Raw genomic sequence first — 17199 nt, forward strand, 5'->3', positions numbered from 1 at the left:
TAGCATTTGTGAATATATATTTTTAATTTCTACAAATTGACTTTTAAACTATTATTAGTAACATATTTTTTCCTTCCAGATGAAGGCTTCAAACACCCCTCTTTCTGTAAAATAAAATGTATCCATAGAAACTAAAATCTCAAAGAGGCTGGTTTCCTTTATTTTGACTCTAAAAGTTTTAGGTTGTAAAAATAGAAACAAGTTGATTTCTGCATTTTCTATAGCCAGGCTGCTGCAATCATAATTGATTTTCTGGCCAGCTGTACAGGCCACAGATATTTTTTAGCACCTGTATGAAAGAAGTTCAGACCTTATATGGGAGACCTGAATGAATCCTAAGCAGGTATTTAATCTTCTCGGGGCAGGATGTGTGGGTGATCCAGACGTAAAACTATGTGCTGTTTGGAGAAACATTCTTACTCTGAATTGTCCTTAAAACGCTTTTTAATTCTAGATTCATTCTCTGTTGGAGAATTGGGCTTATTTTGTGTATTAGGGATACTTCCTCCATATAAATATTTAATGAGCTTTCAAGAGATACTTACTGTTTACACAAAAATACTACATGTGGGAATCGACAGTCTTACTTGAAATATTCCAAGTACCTTTAGTTATTAATACCACACAATCCTCAAATTAATCTGTGGATCAGGAAAATCGGGGGTAAAATTTTCTCCATGTCCCCTTCTCTCAGTACAGGATTTTTATAACTCCATGCCAGTGGGGTTTTACACTTAGTGGAAGTGGGAGACTATCTGCAAAATAGTAGCTTACCTTTGTATTATTTTTTATTTTTAGTCAAGTGACTATATAACTGGATATTAATGTGTTGTCATGGTTAATAATTCATGAATTAACTGCCAGTGCAATAGAAACCTGCAGCTCCGTTTCTTAGAATTACTTATTCATGTCAATATACAAATATGCTTTAATATCACCTAGATTAAAAAATCAGTGTTTCCCTTGACCCCCATACTTTTCTCTACCTATTGTTTCATTTCTTGAACTCTGTCCTGAAAAGAGATCCCCATACTTGCTGTCTAGACCTGCTATTGCATGTACCTTTCATTCTTAACACACTCAAGATGGGCTCAAGTTCCCACCTTGTAACTGGAATGGCTCTTTTTAAGGTCATCGATGACCTGTGTTCTGTCATCATCATATTCCTCGTTTTAGTGGCATCTGTGCAGTCGACCTTGTATCTCTCTTGAGCCGTTTTCTACTTATGCCTGGTTTTGTCTTTCCTGGGTGGCTCGGTTAGAGTGAGTGTCCTGTGCTTTTTCCTTCTTTTTTCTCTGACCTCTTCATGGGGTAGAGCCCAGCATTTGTTCCCTCCCCCTTTCTCCCTCCACTCTCCATCCCCTGGTGATCACATTCAATCTCCTGGCCCAGCTGACCTCTCCATTTGGGTCTAATAGATAGCTCAGAATTGGCATAGCAAGAATAGACTCCTGACCCCACTCCTCCACAGTTTGTCCTATCCGCTGTTTTCTCCACCTCGGAATGAGACCCATCCTCTGCATTGCTCAGTCTAGAAACCTTGTGCGCATTCTTTACTCCTGTCTGTCACCTAGCATTCTCTGGGCTCTACCTTCACCACATGTAGCCTTTTCTCACAGCTTCGATTACTGACGGCCTAGGGTGAGCCAACGTCGTCTCTCCTACAAGTGGTCTTTTTGCTTTCTCCCTTGCCCACTGGTGGTTTGTTCTGAGGGGTGGTGAATCCCAATCACAGAAGAGCTAAATCCTTCCCAAGGCCTCTGAGCTCCTAGGTGATCTGTGCCTTCCTTCCACCCACAATTACCCCTCCCCTGTCTCCTCTCCCTTTCCCCTCACTCTCTGCTCTGGTCACTCTGGTCTTCTTGATGTTCATTGAAACATACCATCCTTGGGGCTTTCGCACTGAATGTTCACTCTGCTGGGAAGGCTTCTCTTCCTGTACCCACATTCCCAACTCTCCCTTCAAGATTTTGCTTCAATGCCAGCTTCTCAGTGAAGATTGCAATTAGCAATGCATTCTTCACCTCACCTCTGAAACTCCTAGCCCTCTCTCCCTGCTCCATGTTGTTTTCAACTGCACCAATCATCTTCTAGCATGACATAATTGACTTATGTTTATTGTTGCCCCCCCCCCACTAGAATGTAACCTCCTAGAAGGCAGAAATCTGTTTCATTCACTGATGTTTCCCAACATGCCTAGAACAGTGCTCGGTTTAGAAAGCTCTCAATTTGTAATTGTTGGATGGATGATTAAAGGTGGAGTAAGTTTGGGCTGCGCTATCTGAAATAGGTTTATAGCATTGTGTGTCCCAGCTCACCTTCCCCCACACCCTGGACATTTCTTTATCACAAAATTGCAATTTTCATTGATGGAAAAGAGCTTTTTTTTGGTCTTAACCTTGTGAGCTTCTCCAAAGCAGATGAATGAACTCCGTGTTCTCTTTGATGTTTCTAAGATGCCAGGTTCATGCCAGCAGGGTGATGTAGTACTGGATGGCCCGACCAGAGCACGTTCTCATGCACGCATTACAGCCGATACAAGAGCTGTCCCTGTCTCATTTTAGGTTTGCGTTACAGAAAGATGGCACAATTACATATAAGGGCATGCTGTCTAGAAGTACATTATTTTTTTAGGATTTTACTCATTTATTTGAGATAGAGAGAGGGAGCACAAGCAGGGGAGGGGGGCAGAGGAAGAAGCCAACTCCCCGCTGAGCAGGGAGACCAGCTTGGTGCCCGATCCCAGAACCTGGGGATCACAACCTGAGCAGAAAGCAGACGCTTAACCAACTGAGCTACCTAGGCACCCCTAGGAGTACACTTTTGATCTTCAAAATTCAGCACATTTCCAGGACCCATGACTATGGGGTCCCTCCTTCACCTCCCCCTTTTCTAGGGACAGCCTAGGATGGAAGACAGCACTGCTTTCATAAGCCTCTTTCTTCTGCAAGAGACACCTTTAGCAAGGAAGTTTCCTCTCTGACACTCTTTTAAAGAGTTCAAGCACATTTAAGCATGGTTACACACCACTTCTGAGTGTATGGGGAGAGGGACCATACTATATTCACAGGCGTTTGTATTGAGGTACGTGTTGGAAAGCTATGGGAAACTGGTCGTGCTGGAAAGGGAATCTTCTCCCTTATCTACCCGTTCACTCTAGTAACACCTCATGCCATCACTCTGTTCACTTCCTCCTTAGCACTTACCGAATTTCTAATTATCTGGCTATTATCTTTATTATATAATTGTTATATATGCACATGGTTGTTCATATATTTATATACATATGTTACATGTACTTGTGATAGTATAATTGTTATATATAAGAATCTCATACTGTTTTTACCTGTGTCCTCTCCTAGACCATGGACTCTATGAGGGGAAGGGCTGTATTTCCGGCTTTGAGCGCAGAGTCTGGAATAGATGCTTCTCTTTATATGTTTGAATAAATAGGTAAAAAGTGAAAGTGAAAGAAGGCAGGGCATCTGGGCGGCTCAGTCAGTTAAGCATCTGCCTTCACCTTAGGTCATACAAGGTCCTGGGATCCAGCCCCAAGTTGGACTCCCTGCTCAGCGGGGAGTCTGCTTCTCTCTCTCCCTATGCACCCCACCTTCATGCTCTCCCTCGCACTCTCTCTCAAATAAATAAATAAAAATCTTTTAAAACTAAATAAAATAAAATGAAAGAAGGCAAAAGAAGCATACCTGCCTATTATGGTCAGTGCTGTGCCACAATAAAATTAGTTTCTGTGCTTTTGTGTGTGCCATGGGGCCTTACCTGAGATTTTTGTCCCGAAACTACAATGGAAAAGATCTTCTGACTGCAAGCTTGCATCTGGCCTTAAATTCTCGGTCTTTCTCAGATAAGTCTTCAGGTCACAGTTTCTTTATTACTAAAGTGAGGACATAGACTAGGAATTCTCTAAATTACTGCCACTCTTTTAGTGTGCTAACAGTATGTGGATTTGAGTCCTAGTAAGTGGTATTGGTCACTTAAACTTATGTCTTTTAGCAAAAGATCTAACTTGTAATCAGAGTTTCAAAAGAATCCTATGTATTTGCTGCCTATACTGCTTCTGTTTATTAAGACTGTGTGGGTTTTAAAATAATGATTTAATTTCCAACAACTTATAATTTATTTCACTTGTTTCGGTTGACATGACTTAATTTTTCAACATTTTGTTATGGATGGTGGGAGTGATGAACACTGTGTGTTCAATTGCTCTTTATTTCTTCTTTAATTTACAGTTTTCACGTGTACTGAAGAACAGAGCCTGGCCCACCTTTAAACAGGCCAAATCGAAAATCTCCCCATTACACAGCAGTGATTTCTGCCCTACCAACTGCCATGTCAACATAATGGAAGTTTCCTACCCCAAAACATCAACCTCCCTGGGGAGCGCATTTGGTGTTCAGCTGGATAGTAGGAAGCATAATTCTCATGATAAAGAAAATAAGTCTGAACAAGGTATGTTAGCTTTTGAACCTTTCTCAAAGCACGAAAAGTAGTTTAGGTCATTGTTAACTATTCCAGCATCCCTGAAATAGGATAGATTCCTGGTGTGTAAACAAGTCCAAATTTTGTAAAGACAGGATTCCTCTCTATAATCATTTGGATAATTATACATATATGTTTATAAAATAAAAATGAGAGTTACGCATTTCTATTTATTTTTTTTCTCTAAGAAGAACAATTTTTCTTACCTTCCTTACATGTAGGACGGGCACAGCTTACCCTGCTGTGAAAACCACTGGTCTGAAATGGCCCTATAACTATGAGAAAAAAACAGGGGGAGCAGCTTCAGGGGCGCTGGGTGCCATTCTACACCGTCACGGGGTTGCAGGGGATTCAAGAGCATTTTATTCACAACTCTCATAAGCTTTAATTCCTGAATTAAATTCAGCATTGGATTGGCATTTTATTTTATGTAAGCCTGGCTGCCTAGAATGAATTGCACTGGATCATTACTGTAAGTTAAAGGTCATAAATATTATTCTGGAATGATTTTTACCTCCTCAGGGAAGCTGAGCCCGATGGTGTACGTGCAGCACACAATCACAACCATGGCAGCCCCTTCAGGTCTGTCTCTGGGACAGCACGATGGGCGTGGGCTTCGGTACTTGTTAAAAGAAGAAGACCTGGAAACTCAGGATATTTATCAGAAACTGTTGGGCAAACTTCAGACTGCTCTGAAGGAGGTGGAGATGTGTGTTTGTCAAATTGACGAGTAAGTACTTTATTTACCTTACTTGAAAATGTGCCTAATAAAATAGCCATAGAAAATGTGACTTTTGAACATCCATCATTCTTTTTTGTTTTTAGAAATGTAAGATTTTGTGTGTGTGAGTCATATAGATCCCCTTCATTCCAACAACTTAACAGTGACATAACATGGCAAATTTATACATAGATATTTTAAGGAAGCATTTAATACCAGGGAAGAGAGTGACAAAATTCTGTCTTATAGAAAACACTAAGTCTCAATGTGAAAATATTAAACTGAAAAATATGATTGAAAGAGTACCAAAGAGGTATACAGATTTCCTGGTATCCTTTATAGAGCAGAACACAGTATTTGATGTCTATGCACTCAATAGATGTGTATGAAAAATATAAAATATAGCAAATCTTTAACATACTTGTTAAATGAGTAAATGCAAAATTATGTATCACTAGGACCAATGACCAACGAATGACCCCCCCTTTTTTTCCCTTCGGATTCAATTAATGGTTGATTAAGCAATAACGCAAATAGCTGTAACAGTCATTTGGAAATTTTTATCAAGAACGGAGAAGAGGAGGAAGTTAATTAAAACTTTTCCAAACAGGTCGACTCTGATTCTTATTTAAAAATTTGATGGTTGGACAATTGCCTCAACGCCGTGGGATGATTTGCCATGTCATGGTGTGGGATTATGTGTCACAGCCAGTCAAGGCAACTCTGTGGAGTCCCAAGAACACGGGCTTTGGGGTAGCGTGGTCTCTCACATATTAAACAGGGTGAAGAATAGTAACAAATTATAAGTTTGTGGTGAAAGTTAAAAAAATTAGTATAAAAAATAGCACAGTGTCTAATATTATGTTTGCTCATCTCTCAAGGGGTTAAAGTTGGTAGAATCCAGAAATAGCATAGACATCATTATCCTCTTTCTATCGTGCTCTCTTTATGAAATTACACATTTAGATTGCTGTCGGATGTGTGTATTGTTTAGTTCCCACACACACATCATCCCATACTTCCCTGGATAATCCAGTTTTGACATAAAATATTTAAAACTTATTCTAAGCCTTTTTGGTAATTGGACATTTTAGTAATAAAATCTTAATTGACATGATCTCTCTTTTTAAAATGTTTTCTTGTTTATTTTTTTATCTTCTTTATTTGAGAGAGAGGGAGACCACAAGCACAAGTGGGGCAGAGGGGCAGAGGGGCAGAGGGAGCAGCAGGCTCCCCTCTCAGCAGGGAGCCCAATGTGGGATTTAATCCCAGGACTCTAAGATCATGACCTGAGCTGAAGGCAGACCCTTAACTGACTGAGCCACTTAGGCGCCCTGACACGACCTCTTATTTTACCCATCTTTGAAATTTAGAGATCAAAATCACCATATTAGATGCGTCATATTTCTAAGCTTATCTTTAGTTACTGTTTACTATGCCAATTTTTCCGACATTTTTATGAGTTAATTTAGACTTGAAATTCTGTTTTCCTGTGTCTAATACACTAGTTTTAAAAAAGTGTTTATTACATCGGTATATTATATATTGTGACTGCCCCAGTCACATTTGCTAAAAGAACAGGTGGCTATTTTTAGCAATTGTATGATACTTTGTATTGTTTGAGAATGACCTTGTTGACACATAAGTTAATTATCTTAGGACATTATATTTTGTTTCATTTAACAAATGGAATTTTATTATATGATACGTTCTATTTTAGAAACCAGTTTTTTTTTTTTTATCCCTAAAGTATTTGGGAAGTGCACAGAGTAAGAATCTTTATTAATAAGGCAATAAATAGTGGCACTCAATCATGCATCTCGGAGGAATTTTAGGAGAACATCTGGACCAATCCCACACTGCCAGTTGGGCCAAGAGTTATTATTCCTGCTTTTCAGATGAGTCCTTTGCCAACGGCAGGATTATTGATGTGCCTGAGCGGATACTAGCCCGGAGACCAGGCCTCTAATGCATTGACTACTCAGCACTTCCTGGCAGTTGTCCAGACTTTGTCTGTCTTTGTTAATTTATTGATCTTTTTTTTTTTTTTTTTTTAAAGTTTAGCTGGTGTACATATATTTTCAAGAAAACAGTTAGGGCCAAAGGGCTCCCTTTACTTGGGTTAAAATGCTTTATATTTAAAGCACTCGTTGAAGAAAGGAATTAAGCTATTTTTATTAACCAAACTACTTAAAATAATTACCTATTTTTACTTAAGATTTTCCCACTCTGATATTCTAAAAGCCTTTCCCCTACTGTGCATGTTTATTAGGAAAATGACATGAAATGAGCAAGTGATTTGAGAAGCTTCCTGGGTCTTCTCTGTGTGCACCATATAATTTAATTCTAAATATAAATATGTTCTACATAATTCAATGTGCAATATAATCCCTTTAAAACAGTGCAGTCGTCCAAGTGCCTGGATTCCCTGTTGCCCCATTCAGCGATGCTGCAGTGCAGTCGAGCTTGACAAATTATTTGAAAAGCTAGTTACCAAACAATTTTCTCACCATGTAGTAATTATTCTTGGTCAGACATAGATGCCTCTGCAGAGTGGAGAAGCAGATCTCGGATGCTCTGCCAAGTTTTAAGAGAAATTGTCTCACAGCATCGCAACTGCTGGCCTTTCTAGAAATCCTTCATTCTTGGGGAAGGGCCTGGTCCTGAGCTTGTCTGCTTACCCTGCCTCTTGGGAACGCTTCTCCTAGAAATAAAATTTCCTTCGACACATAGACATTCCACTAAATGCTTCTACTTCCTTCGGATCCAAAGATGAGACTAGAGACACGTTTGCTGTCTATTAACATGAAATCAGGCGATGTTACGAATTTATTCAACATTCTGTGATTCTTGTCTCATTGAAGCTAAATATTTTTGTCCTTTAATGGGCTATTTTCTGGGTAATGACACTTAGGCACTAGACATAAGTAAAGGGCAAAATAATTTGTGGACAATCCAAAACCATTGACAGGACTTTAAAATACAAGATGGGATGAGATGAATAAAGAGTTCTGGGGGCTGGTGGAGACAGGAAAGCTGAGAATCTCAGACCTGCCTTTTACAGGTGCCAGATGCCCCAAACTGAGTGATGAATAAACCGCACTGGGTGACACTTGGTGAGCTGGGCTTACAGGTGGGAATGGTAGGGCTATCAGTGGAATTCTCTTCGAGGTTTTCCCAAACATTTCGCTGGTATGAAAAGAGGGCCCAGCTGCATAAGCACTAACGTGTGTCATAGGGATAGGGACTTATATGCCAGGCGCAGTTTTATTAGTATATACACGGTTTGATTTCATTCCTACAGTCCCTCTGTGCTGTGGCTTATGAAGCACAAGGACATATCACATTAAATCTCAAACTTAAATTTGTTTCCAAAACTGAATTGTAGATTCCCTCATATGGAGAGCTACTTTGACTCCTACCCCGTGAAGGTCGTCCCTCTTCTCAGGAAAGTGTTCCCCATCTCTTCGGTTCTGCAACGCAGAGTCTGGGTGTTACTTTGATCCTTCTCTTACCTGCCCTTTCACCACCAGTACCTTATCCAGTTCAGTCAAGTATACCTCAGAATGTATCCGCTCCATCACCTCAGGGTCATCATTGTTCCCTCACTTGTGCCCACTGTAGGAGTTTCCAGCTATGCCCCTCCATTGCATTCCACAGTCAGCAGATGCTAGAGGGATCTGTAAAGGTAAATCATGCTAGTTCCCTGCTTAAAACCATTTCATGGCATTGCAATGCCATTAAAATAATACCAACTACATTACTGTGGCCTGTGCAGCCCTACTCAGTCTGCCCCTGTCATCCTCTCCAAACTCATGTCTCTGAGCTCCAGCTGCACTAGTCTTTTTCTGATCCTGGAACATGACAAACCTTTGCCTGGTCAGCGCTTCTCCCGAGTTCTGACGCTAGCCTTCTACGTACTCAAGTGTCAGGCTAATGCTGATGTGTAGAGAGGCTGTGCCTGCTTCCCTGGGATAAGGTAGATACATATGTCATCCTTCTAGGTCACACATGTCTTCCTTCTAGGTACCCTACTCTCTATACAGCTGGTTTTTGTTTTACAAAACCCTAAAACCTCACAGACTTTAAACAACAGGCTTTCTCTCTTGCTTGCTGTCCATGCCCATCTGGATCATAGGCTTTCTGCTCCATGCTGACCTCACTCAGAATTCAGGCTGACAGAGCCCCCATCAGCTGGAATGTCTCTGGTTGTCCCATCAGGGTGAGGGAATGAGGTAGGCTGCACACTTGCTTAAAGGCTTGCACCTAGAAGGGACTCAGGTCACCTCACTTATGTCATACTGGTGAAAGCAAGTTACATGGTCATTCCTATCCTCATGGGGCAGGGGAGGCCACCCGGTCATGTGCCCAGGAGAACTGGGATGTGGTACACAGCCCTAAGGACTCCCTCCCTCCCCCCCCGCCAGTGTATAAATGACATGCAGGGAGGTAATGTTCTGCATCATTTGTCAAGTATATGTATATAAGAGTGTGTCTCACTCACCCTGTCTCGAAAATGAGGATCCTCACCACCATAATAGTCATACCTACGTCCTAGGAGGTTTTAGGATTGAATGAATTAAGTACCTAGCATGGTGACTGGCATAAGAGCTCAACAAATGTTAGGTCTGATGAAAATGATAAAGACGATGATATTTAAGTCTCAGTTTAATAGAAAAACGCACAAGTGGATGCAGGCTACTATATACAAAAATCTTTATTTTGTATATAGTATCAAAGGTGTGAGAAGGAGATTGGGCCGCTTAGGATTTTAATTGAAAATTAACGGACCTATAGTAGGTAGCTTAGTATTGTATATGAGCAAAACTGAAGGAAAACTATTTCTGTATGTGCAAGAAATAGCTAAACTTCTGCATTCTTATTACTAAAACTATTTCTGTATGTGCAAGAAATAGCTAAACTTCTGCATTCTTATTACTTTTAAGAATCTAGAAATTTTAGCAAAAACATGGTGTCAAAACACTGCTTTTCTATCATTTATTTGGAAGCCTAACACTTCTTCCCACAGGGTCAGTGCGAGCATGATTGCAGCTGTTTAAAATGAAAAGCAAATATGTGAATGTAATTCATATGACTTTGAAAAAAAAGGAGTATGCTAAGCCCCATGACTTCTAATTTAAAAGATACATAAAGCACAGAGTACTCCTTGCAAAGTGAGAACTCCTGCATCTCCTTCCTCTTTGGTATTCAGAGTTCATCTGTCTGTGCAGAATAGAGCTTGGGTAATTGGAGTTAATCTAATGTTTTAAGCTTTTGGGTAGAGGGAGTAAACAAATACACATCTGTCTTCCAAGACATAAAAGTATCTGTGCAAATAAAAAAACTGCTTAAAATAGTTTATAGCTTCACAGGACCTTGAGCACTGTAACACAGCCCCCTGATTTTCACTGGTATCTAAAAGCTATAAAATGCCAAAATATTATTCCAGTAGACCTTCCCTGACAACACCATTTGAAGCCGCAGCTCCATCTCCCTTCCCTTCTTTATTTTCCTTCTTAACATTTGTCACCATGTAATATACCATATAGTTTACTTGTTTGTTGTTTGTTTCCTCCCAGTAGAACCTAAGCTCCAAGAGGACAGGGGCTTTCATTTGTTGTGTAAACTGCTGTATTCACAGCACCAAAACAATGCCTGGCACAATAGATGTGTCTAATGAACTGGTTAGTGAAATCTCTTAACAAATATTTACTCAGTGCACAGCATTAGGTTTGACATGATGGGTTAGACGTAAGAGGTATGAGACATTCTCATAGTCTTGAAATAAACATGACACTGCCGTGGAAAAATGAGCATGGCGATGTGTACGTATGTGCTGTGACTAGACCAGAATGTCGCCAGTACTTGGTAAATGAGAAGGTGATCGTTGGTGGAGAAGCTATGCAAGGGCCCTTTGTTAAGTAATGGTTTCATTCGTTTTGCAAGTTTTACAGCATTTTGTTTGATAGCAAAGACTGAGTCCACCTTTGCATGAGTTGGTACTAACAAACTTTTTACAGCCAAGCATTCAAGGTTGGAGTGATGGAATCCACGCTACTCAAAGTCCACCTCAAATGTGACACCAATTCAGAACTGAAGGCTGTGTTTAAGCCTTGAGCCAAGTGGAAGAGCTTTTCATGTGGGCAGATTTGCAACATGCCACCGTGACTAGATTGTGGATGGTATGGGGGTAGCCCCTGCTGCCTCCTATTCTCACATTGTGTGTGACTCTCTTTAATGTCTTAGGATCGTGATAGCCAGAACACCTGCTTGCATGAGCAGTGGGAATGGATTGACCGCATGATATTCTTCCTGTCAAATGGAGACAGCTTGGGAGAAACCCAAGTCGGGGGTAGATGGGTAGATTTTAATATCTGAGGGTAAGCCAGTGAGGATATTTCAGCACATTTCGTGTTTATTTTAATATTTGGGTAGTACTTTAGAGTTTTCCAGGTATTTTTAGATGGTAGAGATAATGGCTAGGGGAGAGAGGTGACACCCATTAATTATGTACTGGAATATATTCTCATGTCATTGTCACAGAATCATATGGGCTAGTTATTCTTTTTATCCCCATACCATAGATGTCAAAGAGAATTATCATAGTGTTACTGTGATAACAAAACTAATAAGTGGCGGAACCGGGATTTGAACACTGATTTCTAGTCTAAATTGTGTGCTGTTTCTATTACTTATCCTAAGAGCAAAAAGTGAACTTCACATGACCGTTTTTTAATGCAATCAAAAATTACTTTTATGTGAAACAGAAACACTCTAGAAATATTTCTAAGTCAATCATAGTCAACAAGTAAGGTAGTTATCTGTGGCAGGCAGTTTGAAAACGTGCACTTATTTTTTTTTAATATCACATTGCAGCCTTCTGTCTTCCATAACATATTCTCCTAAATTAGAACGTAAGACGTCAGAGTGCACAGTACCACCAGACAGTGACAATGAGAAGGGAGAAAGAAATAGCAAACGAGTCTGTTTTAATATGACGGGAGACGAGCAGGAAGATTCAGGCCATGACACCATCAGCAACAGAGACTCTTACAGGTAATGCATTAATTCCTTAAACTCGTCTCATCAACACAGTCAAATGTGTTTCCATATTTTCCATAGAGGTCTTGAAAAAAATTTTTGATGATCATTTTTGTTTATTACCCTTACAACATAACTGCTAGCTATTACCAACCCCAGACAAAGCATAGTGATCCTGCAGAGTCTTTCAAATTATTCTTTTTTCATAATCTGAGTAATTTGGAAAAAGCATTTTTTTCCTCCAGTTCTGTGGACCTAATTTGGGGATTTATTCTGTTCCAGATTGTGTAACATGTATAGCAAATAAGCAAATTGAGCCTATATTAACATTTTTTTCGTTTATCTATTTCTGATTATTAGACTGTTGGGTGGTGAATAGACTGTTGGGTTGTTTCTCTGCCTTTTTTTTCTTATGTTCTGTGTTCTAAGCAAATTGGACTAATTTTTCCTGCTCATCTCCATGACCAGCTTTGTGTCTTTTTTTTTCTTCTTTTGCACACTTTCTAAAGATTTTTTTTTTTATTCATTTGAGGGAGAGCGAGGAGGGGAGGGCCAGAGGAAGAGGGAGAAGCAGACTCCTCACTGAGCAGGGAACCTCACGTGGGGCTTGATCCCAGGGCCCTGTTATCATGACCTGAGCTGAAAGTAGATGCTTAACCGACTGAGCCACCCAGGTGTCCCTCTCTTGCACACTTTCTCTACAATCTTGGTAGGACTGCTGTAACAAAGTACTAAGGACTGGGTGGCTTAAACAGCAGACATTTATTTATTTATTATCTGACAGTTCTGGGGCCAGAAGTCCATGATCAAGGTGTCAGCAGGGCTGTTTTTTCCTGAAGTGTGGAGGAAGGATCAGGTCTAGGCCTCTCACCTTGGTTGTAGATGGCCATCTTCTCCCTGTGTCTTCATGCCCTTTCCCCTCCAAGGGTTTCCCTATGGGCATATTTCCCTTTCTTAGAAGGGCACCAGTCATACTGCATTAGGGCCCACCTTAATGACTTCATTTTAACTTGATTATGTCTGGAAAAACCCTCACTCCAAACAAGATTGTATTCCTGGGTCCTGAGTGTCTGACTTCAACCTGTGGATTTTAGGAGGAGATGCAATCAACCCGTGACACCTTCCCTTCAAAGTCTGTTGCCATCTGGCTACCATCACCCTTCCAACAATGGCTGGGCTGCTCCAGTGAGCTTCCTTTGAATCCTCGTATCACCTGACACCTCATTGAGAACTGTCGTCACTGGCTATATGTGCTGTGTGTGCGGCTTCAGCATCTCCTGTCTTGTTTACTTTAAAGATTTATTTATTTATTTGAGGGGGGGAGGGGGAGAGGGAGAGAGAATCTCAAGCAGACTCTATGCTGAGGGCCGAGGGCTCCATGCCACGACCCTGAGATCATGACCTGAGCTGAACCAGAGTCAGTGCTCAACCAACTGCACCACCTGGGCGCCCCCGTCTTATTCGCTTTAATCGAAGACAAAATTCTCTTATTCGCTGTTATTTATTATACAGTGTTTTACAATGAAAAAAATGAAGTAATTATTATTAAGGTTATTCTTCTCAGAGATGTTTAGCACAAACTAATAGTTAACATTAAGAATATTTTTACCAGACACAAGGGGAAACAGGATGATCTCACATAATTCCCCGCACAGCCCTATGGGGCACATGCCGATATTAAATCCATTTTACATGTGAAGAAGCTGAGGCCACAGGAGTTAATAATCTGCCTGTGAAACCAGGTGGTCTGGCTCACGGTTTCTTCTCGTAACTACTGTACTATCCCAATTTCTACATGAAAAGGATTTTAACAAATATGTAAGAGTTAATTATTCCTAGAGATTTAATAATATATAACACAGATTAACCACTTTTACCATTTCATTTACTTTTAGCTTCAAAGGATACCAGTAGACTCTTTAATAGGAACCTGTAGTTTTTCTCCAATGGGAAATTACAGATCTAAAAATAGTTTCTTACCTCAATTTCTAGTTATCAGATAATTAAAATTACCCTCTGAGTCTCCCTCTAGGCTAAACTAGAAATTTTAAATGTAAATTTAAAGTTAAATAAGTCCTTTTTACTGATTCTGAGAGGAAAAAAATATTTTGTCTCTTATAGTCTGTCTGAAATCTGTCATGTGTCCATATTCACACACAAACGTTTTTGCACATTCTTTCCTTTGACATTGACCGTTATGGAGCACATACCAGCTGTGGGCCTGTGCTGAGCTCTGAGGTGGGACATGGTGCCGGTCCTCTCCGAGGAAGCTTGGCGTGCAGTTGATGAGTTCTAATTTAAAGCTACCGGAAAGACTTGAAAGGCAGAGATCATGAAACAGGACCTTGTCTCTATTAGCACATTAACTACAGACATACCGCCTCAAATAGATAATGATGAATTTTAAGTGCGGTTTGACTGCTGGTTTTCTCACTTCAGATTTAAAAAATTTCATTCAGAATCAGCCTACTCGGCTTAAGAGATTTTGAAATGTGATTGAACTTAAATTTCTTTAAACCCTAAGACAAAATGTGAGTCACACAAAATTTATCTTTCTCGTAATGTTCTCCAAGACCTATGTAAGTCTCACTGTGGCATGACATGCTTGTCTAATAAGAGCTGGCAGGGCAACGGCAAATGCGCTCCGAAAGTGACGTGTGCCTCTTTCCTCCCAGCGACTGCAACAGCAACAGGAATTCCATCGCCTCCTTCACCAGCATCTGCAGCAGCCAGTGCAGCTCGTACTTTCACAGCGATGAGATGGACTCAGGTGCGTGGGGCGGACACGTGTGTCCTTTCTGCGGCTCGTCCTCTGCGGGACGCCTTTAAGGGGCTACATTGTGTGATTAACATGTGTTTTCATCTTGTATCAGTCATCCTTGGCAGCCACACGTGCTGCCCGTCAGTCACACGTGCTGGATGAAGCCAACGTCCCGATCCTGTTGTGAACAGAGTGAACTGAAAAGAGAAGAAAGAAACAAATGAAATCTGATCTTAATATATATTTTAGGATTTTTCATGGTACTATGAAGGAGGCTAGGTACACAGGAAACAGGCTATACTAAAATATGAAGCGTTGCTGACTGTGTGAGGAGGCGGGACGGGCTTTGAACCTGAGGACTTCGGAGAGAGTAGATGCACCCGAAGTGGCCCCGTGTGTGGGTGGTGGGTGACGGGGAGAAGAATGACGAGGCAAACACTGACTGATAGAAATATCTTACAAACATCTTATCGGGGGTGTGTTAAGAACAAAGGCTTTGCCTCCAATTAGGACACATCTTCATTTTGAAATATGCAGTTTATTTCAACTATTTAACCGTTAGAAAACTGCACTGGGTATTTACCGTGAAGATACAAATGTAATAATCCAAAGGGGCACCTGAACCCCAGTGTTTAAAGCGGCAATGTCCACAATAGCCAAACTGTGGAAAGAGCCCAGAGGTCCACTGACAGATGAATGGATAAAGAAGATGTGGTGTATATATACAGTGGAATATTATGCAGCCATCAAAAATGAAATAGTGCCATTTACAAGAACATGGATGGAACATGGATGGAACTAGAGGGTATTATGCTAAGTGAAATAAGTCAGTCAGAGAAAGACAATTAGCATATGATCTCACTGATATGTGGAATTTGAGAAACAAGACAGAGGATCATAGGGGAAGAGAGGAAAAAAAGGAAACAAGACGAAACCAGAGAGGGAGACAAATCGTAAGAGACTCTTAATCTCAGGAAACAAACTGAAGGTTGCTGGCATGGAGGGGCATGGGGGAGGGGTAACTGGGTGATGGCCATTGGGGAAGGTATGTGTTGTAGTGAGCTCTGTGTATTGTATAAGACTGATGAATCACAGACCTGTACCCCTGAAACAAATAATACACTATATGTTAATTTAAAAAAAAAAGAAAGAAAACTGCATTATTTGAAAAAAATCATTGACATAGGGTATATAGTGTTTTTTCCTGTGAGGCACTCTGCTTCCACCTCTATTTCAAACAGCAATCATCTGATATCCTAATTGCTATTAAGTTTTTTGGAATTCTTTATCTGATCATAAGAACATGATGGAATAAGCGCATGTTTAATTATTATTTTTTAATTTTATTTATATTAAAATATTTCATCTTGTTAAAGACAGATGATTTATTTTTTCTATCTAGGTGATGAGCTTCCTCTCAGTGTTCGCATTTCTCATGATAAACAGGACAAGATACACAGCTGCCTTGAGCATCTTTTCAGTCAGGTATGATTGAGACAGTTATGGGTCTTTCCTCCACACATCAAACTGTCAGGATCCCTTTTTCAGACATAGTAAAAAGAGCTTAGAGTAAGAATGGAAAGTCCTCAATCAGTCCCTCCATCCCCTTCACCTCAATTTCCACAATTTAAAAAGTGAATAAAGATTCTTTAGCCAACGAACCCAAAGGATTGCTATGACTGTCAAGTATTTTATGGTTCTTGAAAAAAGTGCAGTTATAAATACAGGAGTTATTCTTTTTATTATTTGTTTCTTTTTAGGTTTTCAGAATTCTTTATGACATTTCTTCCTTAACTCTATTCTTAATTTCAAGAAACACAAGATTCTCTTGGTGTTTGTGTTGATGTTTTGCATTTTTTAAAAAACTTTATATCCGTAACCAAAATTCATAGTGTAGAGGCTCTTACTGCTTTGAAAAAGATTATGAGGACTTATGAGTTTTTAAAAATAACTCTAGAAATCTTCTTTTGTAAAATGAATATATTAAGTATAGTTATATTAATATATGGTAGGATAGTAAGAAATATTGCAAGTGTTATCAGTGAATTTATTCCAATATTTTATTTAAAGATGGATTTTGCAAGCATCATGAGATTGCAAAAATAATGTGGCTTTAAGATGAAAATATTTTACATGATTTACTCTTAGAAATGTATATTATGTATTATGAGAAGTATGT

The 17199-nt window shown here is 39.9% G+C and overlaps 1 protein-coding gene across 2 annotated transcripts in view; it reads left to right on the top strand.

The window, feature by feature from the left end:
* PREX2 (phosphatidylinositol-3,4,5-trisphosphate dependent Rac exchange factor 2) overlaps positions 1-17199 on the top strand; it is a 299061-nt gene that overhangs the window by 172048 nt on the left and 109814 nt on the right. For both annotated transcript variants that reach the window (XM_034668152.1, XM_002925213.4), the window contains 5 exons: positions 4248-4467; positions 5020-5227; positions 12095-12274; positions 14935-15029; positions 16423-16505. In XM_034668152.1, the coding sequence (XP_034524043.1) occupies positions 4248-4467; positions 5020-5227; positions 12095-12274; positions 14935-15029; positions 16423-16505 (786 nt within the window). The remainder of the gene's footprint in view (positions 1-4247; positions 4468-5019; positions 5228-12094; positions 12275-14934; positions 15030-16422; positions 16506-17199) is intronic.

Source organism: Ailuropoda melanoleuca, chromosome 9 (assembly GCF_002007445.2).
Source record: "Ailuropoda melanoleuca isolate Jingjing chromosome 9, ASM200744v2, whole genome shotgun sequence".
NCBI classification, from domain to species: Eukaryota; Metazoa; Chordata; class Mammalia; order Carnivora; family Ursidae; genus Ailuropoda; species Ailuropoda melanoleuca.